Genomic DNA, 9,773 nt, shown 5'->3' on the forward strand with positions numbered 1-9,773 from the left:
GAACCTGCCCTGGTGCAGCTCTGTTCCATTAAAAGGACAAAAGTCCAATTTTTGAGCATAGAAACCGAGTAATAAAGTAACAGTCATAGACTGGCCCTACAATGATGGAATGAATGTACTACAGCAAAGACTGGTGATCACAAAGTGGTCTAGTTTTCATCTAGTTTTACAAGGACTTCATCACAGGTAACAAAATCTATAATTTCAATCTAAATCTGGGAAGCCTTCATCAATTTTTACACAAGGGGATGAGTATCAGCTGGTATGACATCATTCACATACAGTGCAAGTATTAACACAAGGGAAGTTTTCACTCACACAGCATTGCACATTTCATCAGGCACATCAGTCCCTCTGCTGCTGACTTAGGCTGTAACTCATCAATAGCTGCAGGATTTCTCAGGGCAAACACTAAGTTGACAGAGCTCTTTCCTCCGAGGCAGCACTTTTCAGAGCACTTTTTAAAACGCTAAGCTAGAGCTATTCATCAAAATTGTCTTCTTTAGATGGAAAACAGTATTACAAGAAAAAGGATGACTTGTTTACCTCCCTGGCCAAAAGCATAGAAACAGGAAAGATGAGACAAACACCTTTGCTGAGTGGCACAGACTGGAGAAAAGAAGCATTCAAAAAGGAACTGCAAATGTGACAGTGCTAGATTTGATATTTCCTTGAGCACCTGACATCCCAAAAAACCTACAGCATTAGGTAAGAATATTAACAAGACATCAAAATTAGACATGTCTTCCAGCCTCATTTTCATTAATAGGTGTTAATTTTTTAATTCCAACTTTAGACATTATTGTTTTTCTTTCCACAGGAAGGTAAAACTATCCTGGAATTATGTATATAGAAGTTACACAGGAAGCCAAGTGAGTCACTTTGCACCTGCTAGCCACACTCAGCCAAATTTGGAGCAAACCACCTTTCCCAATAAAACTCAGAATCAGCAAATTTACAAATTTATATAAATGAAATGTATAGAAATTTTATATACATTTATAGAATAATTATAAACATAGACATAATTTATATAAATTACATGATTTTCTATTTTTTGTAAATTATATACATGAAACTTTCAGCAGTGAAACTTTCGGTCAAAGAGAGAAGAATCCACCATCCTTTCTCTAACCCTCCCAGCACTGGGGTGCAGCAGGGCAGAGGCTCCATAGAATCATAGAATGAATCATAGAATGGTCTGGGTTGGAAGGGACCCCAAGGATCATAGAGCTCCAACCCCCCTGCCACAGGCAGGGACACCAACCTCCAGGCCTGGAGCTACACAAGGCTGCCCAGGGCCCCATCCAACCTGGCCTGGAACACATCCAGGGACGGATGTGTCCTTCTCTGGGCAGCCTGTTCCAGCCCCTCACCACTCTCTCTGTAAAAAACTTCCCCCTAATATCTAATCTAAACCTTCCCTCCTTTAGCTTTAGTCCATTCCCCCTTGTCCTACCATTATCTGCTCTTTTAAAAAGTTGAATCCCCTCCTGCTTATAAGCTCCCTTCAGGGACTGGGAGGCTGCGATGAGGTCCCCCCGCAGCCTTCTTTTCTCCAGGCTGAACAACCCCAGTTCCCTCAGCCTCTCTTTGTAGGGCAGGTGCTCCAGCCCTTTAATCATCCTTGTGGCCCTCCTCTGAACCCTCTCCAACAGTTCCACATCCTTCTTGTATTGGGGACCTCCAGCCCAAGGGCAGCGTGGTGATCCTGACGTGGAAGTGCAGCACCCACTTGTGCCAGCAGCACTGACACAGCAGCCAGCCCCACCCAGGGAAAAGGAATCCAAACGGGCCCACGATCCTCACAACTTAATGGATAGAAGGTGTATCTATCACAGGCACAGCAAGGGTTTGCACAGTGCTTCAACTGTTCTAAATCCCTTGGTGGTTGATATATGTTGGTTCCTTTTATTCATCAAAATATGATACTTGCAGATTTATTTATTTCTCCTCTTTTCTTTATGATTACCTACATATGTAAAATTGACAGACAGATTCTCCTTCCTTCTTCTTCCAGAGGAGGTGATGGTCAAAATGTGACAGAAAAATAAAAAGGGCAGCTTTAGGCAAAAAAGCAGAAGTGTCTCCAAAGTCCCTCCCAGAGAAGAGCTTCCTGGCTCTCCTCCTCTTACTTCCAAGTGAGATACCACCACAAACATTACAGCCCAGGGCTGCCAGCATGCTTCTTAAAGAGCATTCACAGAAAACGCTGCCAAGAGTAAACTCAAGTTTCCCGTTGCCCTGTCTCACATGGTAGTGCATCAAGAGAGAGGCTGACAGAGGAGGCTGGTAAGTCTGCAGTGGGGTAACAGCTCATACATTCTCTGTTATCAGACCACAGAATAAATATGTAATAGGTTAAAGTACTTAATATCAGAAATTAAGCAGGGTCAAGGCGCATGAAAATATGTTTGAATTTTTCCTATTGTGTCTTTGTGACAACATATATACAGATACACACACACACATCATGTAACTCTGTAATTAGTCTAGCATCATCATTTACAGCACTGCAAATAATTAGCATCAAGACTCACTTGTCATCTTACCCTAGGAGTATGTTTGGTATAATCTGCCAGCCCCTGGTGATTTCTTGGGACCTTTTGCTAGGCTTTACTGCCTTCTGGCATTAATAGCTCCTTAACTACTTTCTCTGAAGACAAGTATGTTGAAACTCTAATAGTTTCCTCTGCCAATATCTACTTCTGAGCTTACTGATTCTCAATTCAGAAGTTTTGAACATCTTGCAAGCTTTGATTTCTCACCAAGTTTGTCTTCTGCTTCTACATCACACTTCTTCATCCACCTTACAGTTATCTCCCCCTTGCAGTTGTATTCCCTGATTAGTTTTGGCTCTGTTTTTCCTAAGTATCTCCAAATCACACTTATTTCTTGGCTTTTTTCTCAATGTTGTGGGTTTGGCTGGTTTTTTAAGTCTTGACAATTCCAATCACCTAGAAGATGGATGGTTTAACTGTTTCTGAAAGTGCCTGATTTAATTCTGTTTTCCATGCATTTTTTCCTTAAAAACCTACTGGAGAGTTTTGCATCTTTCAAGAGATCAAAGTAACCAACACCTCAAAGAATATAGTCTTGAATTCTGAAGCTGCCACATAACATTTACAAAAACATTTTAAATTTTCCTCTCTTCATTGTTTCACACTTCTCAAAATAGCCCTCCCAGAGGAACATTCAGATTCTTAAGAAATGCTTTACAGCTCTAGAAGTAGTTTTTCTGTGGCTTTAACAAAATTACAAATGTATAGAAGTATTTACAATCTCTCCAATAAAAAACCCACCCCACCATAAAATCCAAGGCAAACCAAAAGAATCCCAAACACAACATCTAGAAAGAATCAGGCTTAGTGGGATTAACCAACATTGGTTCTTTAAAGCCCAGTGTTTCAGCTGACATTCCCCTCTGCAATATTCAGGTTGGGTGTTTTATCCCCACGGATCAGGCACATCTAATAATAAATCTAACCTAACAAAAGTAATAATTCAAGCTTTACATCAATTAACTTGTAAGTTTGAAAGATAATAAAGGACATTGACAATAAAGTGGTGGTAAGCCACAATCAAAAAAATTTGGTTTTAAATTTCCTGCAAAAGCTTTTTGAGCAGCTCTGGCCAGAAGTTTAAGCTGCCTTTAAGGAAGCACACTTGAGAAAGCACACGGTGTTTATTTATTTATTTATTTTAAAAGTGAAAGCCTGCCCTCTTGTGTAAATCTGAGGTTTAGCATGACTACACAAGCCAGGCATGCTACTCCTTGACTACCTAGAAAAACCTCCAGTGCTCCTCTATCGGATCCTTGTGCTGAACAGGGATTACACAAAGTAACTACTCACAACCTGACACCCTCTCTGCAACAGGAATACAAGGAAAGTGCTTTCTATTTTGCTTTTTATCTTGGCCAATAAAGTACAGTCAGTTTGCAAACGTTTGAGCACACAGGTAACTCTGGAATTTGTCTTTTGTATCACTTTTGTACATGTTCAGAAGAGATGGAAGGAAAAAAATCAGTTGTTCTTTGCCTAACACTGACAGATAAAGAATAGGAAGAACACCTAAAGCATTGGGACACTGTTTTGATTTTTAAGCCTTATCCCAGTTATAAAGGAGCCTACTTCCTTTAGAGAAAGAGAAGAGGCCAGGCACGAAGTCTAAGTCACAAGTAACTTGTGGAAACCCACGGAAGACAAAGTATAAACTTCACTGAGTGCTGACAAGTTCCTGAAGTCAAAGTCACTGAAAACTAGCATGAGTACTACCTACTACACGTCTTTCACTGTCAAGTATGAGCAATCTGTTTATCCAGCTGCCTAAGTAGCAGCACTGTCATGGAATACATGGAGCTAGATATTCATCACAGGCAAAAGGATAAAGCCTTTATCATCCATATTTAAATTAAGAATGCTTCATGCCCCCAAGAAGTTAGACACCTCCAACAGAGGTAAAAAACAAACACCACCTACTTTCGAAGGTGTTCGTGTTCCTTCAGGAATAGTTCTGTTCTTCTGTTATTCACTCCAGACCCACTTTTATAGGATCTAAAATGTAAAAGAAAAAATAAGAATTGAAAACTTTTTTCCCCAGAAGCTTTTCATTAGAATGTATTAACTGCTTTACATACCTGTCGTGGTTTGTTACTCTGAAGTGATCAAACAGAAAAGTTCCAGACACTTTTTAATGTGACTTGGCACAACTTTAACAGTTTAAAAACATTAATTCCTTTTCAGTTAAAATAAACCCAAAACTGAAACCAAGAATCTTCTCCTGCCCTTAATAAAAATCTGCCAATTCAAGTAGCTTTTTTTGCTGTGTTCAGAGCACAGATGAAGCAGCCAAGCATTCTCCTGCAGGAAGGGTGCCTTCTCCAGCCCCACAGCATCACTGTAACCTGTGATACTCACTCGATGTCTTTCCGTACTGATCCCAAGAGATTCTCCCTCTCTCGTATTGCCAAGAAGTTTGCTTTGGTTTTGTGGAATTCATGTGTATAATCCTGTAATGAAACAATGACTCCAAAATGAGATTGTGGGATCAACTGAACAAAACAATATACTCACAAGAGACCCAACCACCTTTTAAAGTGTTAACTATTCTCTAATACAAAGTGCAAGAGCAACTTACTGTGTTAATGTCAAAACCACTTGGAAGTTAATTTAAAGTATGTTAAAGCTCACTGCTCTTGCAGTAATCACTAACTTTTGATAGTTATATCTAAGGCCACAGAGGGAAATGCATTGCAATTCCTTGCCCCAGTTTCACATACCTTCATCTTTCTGATGAATTCTCATTTTCTATTGGAATTGCCCATTACTGGTTGAATCAGAAGCCCTATTAAAACCTACTTATTCCGTGTGACAAAGACATTCTTGGGTTTATTTTATTCAGTTACACCAGATTTTAAAAAAAAATATCATTTTCTGAAGACTGAAGAGAATTTTTTTTATCATTGTTGAAGTTGCAATCTTACAGTCAAACACATTCCAGGCAGCTGATACTCCTTGAAAACCAATTTAACTGGCAACTGGTGTCCACCAAAACCACTGTAACCTTTGGCAGAATGTTTCACATAAATGCTACAGCTTTTACAAAACATTATGAATCTATATTGTATATTGCACAGGTATAAAACAGAAATCAAACTGCATATGGCCAGTCAATAAATAACAAAACATGCATTGTTAACATTATTATGCCATGGAAAGCTCACCAGCTTGAAAGACTGTTGATTTACAATGCTCATTAGTAGTTCTAGCCAACATACTTCCTTCAATTCCCTTTAGCAGTTTAGATGGGTTTGCAACCATATTTTCTTATCTTAAACTGATGTTCTCTCTTATATTGCCATGTGACAGGCCACACAGACAAGATAATTAATTGCAGTAATCTTCTCCTTTTGCTACATATAAAGACACCCCCATAAAATGGTGTAGTCTACCATTCTTTCTTATCTAGGTACTAGTCACCAATATGACACAAACCCTGCTACATTTTCAACTCAGAGTTCCTCGATTGGGGTGCCCAGAGAAAAGAAAAGCAACAGGGGATCTGTGGCATTTAAATCTCCCAATAAGACATTCAAGCCTGCTGTGGCACCAGCACCACCAACCATTATTCCAAAGAAAAAGACAAGCTAAATGGCCTTGCAGCTGTTACCTGTAGGATGTCTCTGTGACGCTGTAACGTGTGCATCAGCGCAGCGTTCAGCGACGGCACTCCGGCGCTATTTGTGTACTCTGCCATCTTGTCATTTATTCCAGTAAGCTAGAAGAAACAACAAAAACAAACCCCAAAGCCTGAAATGGCTTGTTTCTTGAAGAACCTTCAGTGTCCAAGTTGAAGGAGCCAGCTCTAATGCCAGATGCATCCCTTCAGAAACATCTGCCAAACACCTCCACCAGTCCTTCCTGACATCCCTCCCAGAAACCTGCACTGTGGATATTCCTCAGCAGCTGAAGTAAAACCACAGCAACTTGTGTTACCTTTCCCAGAAGTTGTTCAATCTCCACAGCCATGGTCTCAAACATTCTGTCCTGGCTTGATCCATTTAGGAGAGGAGTTGTGTCAGAGCTGAGGGAAAAGAGGAGGAGCAGTTACTGAAAAGCACATCACCTTTGCATGAACGCAAGAAATAAGGAAACAGCAGTGTTGGGTGTTGGCAAGCTCCACTACCCAGGTTTCCTGGAGAGATGAACTAAGCTCAGGATAATTACATTTTCTTATCATGCATGCCTTTTACTCTTATCTGAACCAATGTCACAATATCACCTGGGGAAAATACAACCTCTCCTTGGAAGGTGTGTCTGACACCAAACATTTGCCTACAACCAGCACATCTCTAGTGCCAATGCCCTTCTTTCCCCAACTTTTAAGCTTGGTTTATTTATTTATTGACAGGAGGGAGCCCTGAATTATTACCATATTAACCAGCTACATAATTACACCTTAATAACACAGTGCAGGCCAATCCATTAAGCCCTTGGTGTTCTATAGGGCAATCCAAAGCACACAATCTATCCCAGCCAGTGTTTCATACAGCACACCTTCCCCACGCTTCAGAGAAACTAAAACCACAATGAAAAGTCACATCTGTGCAACAGCACAGAAGCCCAACCTGGGGTACACCAGCCTACAGAAGTGTGACAGCTAACACCCTTTGGAGACTGCTCTGCATTGGTAAGCTACCATAACCAGAGGAAAACAATTAAGCTTTGCATAGGACAGCAAAAATGACTAAAACAATTAGATTATATGGCAAATAGAGAGGGTAGGACTCTGATTCAAGAGTAACATGATCATTCTCAGGCTTCTGGACCCAGAAATTCATGTAAAGGTTTGAAATTGATTCAATAATCAAATTAACTAACTAAAAATAACCAAGACACATACACACTGCAGTCACACTCACAACTGACACACAGTGGTGGGATCCACAGTTAGGAAACGAAGCATGGCCATTCTTAAAGGTTGTGCACAGGGACAGGGAACTTGCTAACTGATGCTGTGGAACTGCAGGAAAGATGTCAACTCTGGCCCATAACCTAGAAAGACTTGAAAAGTTTTATAATATTCAAGTCTGCCTAAAGCAAGCCAAAACTATTCATGCACATATATGTGTGTGTATATATATATATATGTACATGTGTATATATGTGTGTATATGTATATGCATCTGTTCATATATATATACATTTGTATATATGTAATTCTTGCCATTACCCCTCATCTTAAGAGTAAACCATAAACAAACAGCTACCTCTCATGAAGGAAGGGTTGGTCCCCTACACCACCTTGCCCCAGTAACAGCTGCTCAGTGCTCCAGTTCCCTTATCATTAAAACACGGATAACAAACACCACATCAGCCCACCTGGGAGGCACAAGGCTAAATTCCCTCAACACTGAAGTCCCTGAACCACCCCCCCCTGCTAGTTTAACACAGGAAAAACTACAAAATAAGCTGATGTGGATTAAAAAGCTCATTAAAAATCAGCTCATGTGCTAACACCCCAGTTACAAACTGAGGTTTAAATTCAGCTTCCCCTAGTGATGCAGCTGCTCTCACCATGCACCGCTGCAGCCCACACACGTTTCTGACTCACATGCCAATACCACTCAATATTGCATCAAGACCCACACCCATCACAGCACCCAGAAGCACTGGAACAAGCTGCTTGTGAAGCTAAGCATAAAAGCCACAGGTGGGGACTAGCGTTAAGCAACTTCTAAAACCGAGCAAAAGCATCGCAAGGCGCATTTAAAACACAAAGAAACGGGGTAGTACCTATACCTGTCGCGCCTTCCGTCTCGGGTGCTGCTGTAGCTGGTGCAGAGTTTGCTGAAGGAGACCAGCTTCAGGTCCAGCTCGTTCTCCAGCTGCCTCGCCTGCTTCCTGAGATCTGCACAGACCACAAACCCGCAGGGTGACCCCGCGCCGTCGGGAGACGCGTTTCCACGAGGCGCTTTTGAAAGGAGCTGGCGGAGCCCCGGCCAGGGGAACCCCGGCGAGGGGAACCCCACAGGCAAAGGGGGAGCCGACCAGGGGAGGCCCTCACCGAGGGGAACGCACCCCGCGCCTTGCGAGGAAGGGGGAGGCGCGGCTGAACGCCCGCAGGCCCTGTCCCTCACGACCGGGAGGGTACGGAGCGGAGCGGGGTGCCGGCCCCTTTCACCGCGGGGCCCGGGCCTTCACCCACCCCCCCCGGGCGCCGACGCCTCACGGCTGAGGGGCCGATGGAGCCACCGCAGCCTCGGGGCGCGGGCGGCGCCGGCCCTCGAGAGGCGGGCAGAGGGACCCGACGGCAGTCTCGCCGGGCCGGGCTGCGGGCCGGGAGAGCCCCGCGGCGCTCAGCCGCCCCGTCCCCGCCGCCCTCAGGCCCCACTCGCCTTCCCAGTAGTTGCTGCTCCCCGCCGCCATCTTTGTTGTCCAACGTCAGCCACGGCCCGGCGAGCCCGCGCCGCCGAGACGGGCGGACTAGAGAGTCGTCCTTAAAAGCGCGGGGCGCGACGGGACGGTGGGGAAACCTCCCGCTCTATCACCCCCTAGCGGCTTGGCGGTGTATCGGCCCTCCGCAGCGCCGGTCCCGGGACGCCCCGCTCCCCGCCCCCGTTCCCCCCCCCACCCTGTGTAGCCCCCCCGGTCCGCTGCAGGAAGAAGGAGACAACCCAGGCGGACATCAAAATAGTTTTATACAGAGTACTGGATCTCAGTATACAAGTAGAAAAGAGAGGGCCGGGCTGAGGGCAGCGCCAGGCCCGGCCCCGCGCTGCCCCCCCCCCCCCCCTCCCGCCCCAAGCCCAGGCCAGGCGGGTCCCGTTAAAAACGTACATTTGAAGGCACAGTGCACGGACCGACAGGCCCCGGGGACAAGCGCCCGGGCGGGGACACACACACACACCGGCTCCTGGCCAGAACCGGCACGGGCGTGCCTGCAGATGGACGGACAGAGGGACAGAGGGCAAGGGGAGGCGGCCGCTGCCTGCCTGGAACCGGCGCCATCAACAGCCCCTCCGCCTGCTGCGGCTCCGACCGCGGAGCCAGAGCCACAGGCCCGGCCCGGCCCGGCTGCGGAGGGAAGGCTCAGGCAGCTGCGATACATCCCAACTCCACCCTCCTGCTCCCAGCTAATGGGAAAAGGGGTCAGTTCCCAACGAGACTTATTGCTAGCGGGATGAAGCCAGGCCAGCTCCGTCCCATGGCGGCTGTCAGAGCACACAAAGCCCCAGCACAGCCCCCCAGAGCCGCTCACCAACTCATCTT

General features: G+C 45.0%; 1 protein-coding gene across 2 annotated transcripts in view; it reads right to left on the reverse strand.

Moving 5' to 3' along the window:
• Positions 1–8,930, reverse strand: part of GOSR1 (golgi SNAP receptor complex member 1) — a gene marked incomplete at its 5' end in the record, with an annotated part of 34,516 nt that extends 25,586 nt beyond the window's left edge. The window contains 6 exons of one of the 2 annotated variants that reach the window (XM_084273038.1): positions 4,482–4,556; positions 4,920–5,011; positions 6,172–6,279; positions 6,498–6,585; positions 8,304–8,412; positions 8,900–8,930. In XM_084273038.1, coding sequence (XP_084129164.1) covers positions 4,482–4,556; positions 4,920–5,011; positions 6,172–6,279; positions 6,498–6,585; positions 8,304–8,412; positions 8,900–8,930 — 503 coding nt within the window. Of the gene's footprint in view, positions 1–4,481; positions 4,557–4,919; positions 5,012–6,171; positions 6,280–6,497; positions 6,586–8,297; positions 8,413–8,899 lie in introns of both variants that reach the window. The other variant, XM_084273037.1, reaches the window with a different exon arrangement.
• Positions 8,931–9,773: the final 843 nt, after the last annotated feature.

Source organism: Gallinula chloropus (genome assembly GCF_964237585.1).
Source record: "Gallinula chloropus genome assembly, chromosome: 19".
Taxonomy (NCBI): Eukaryota; Metazoa; Chordata; class Aves; order Gruiformes; family Rallidae; genus Gallinula; species Gallinula chloropus.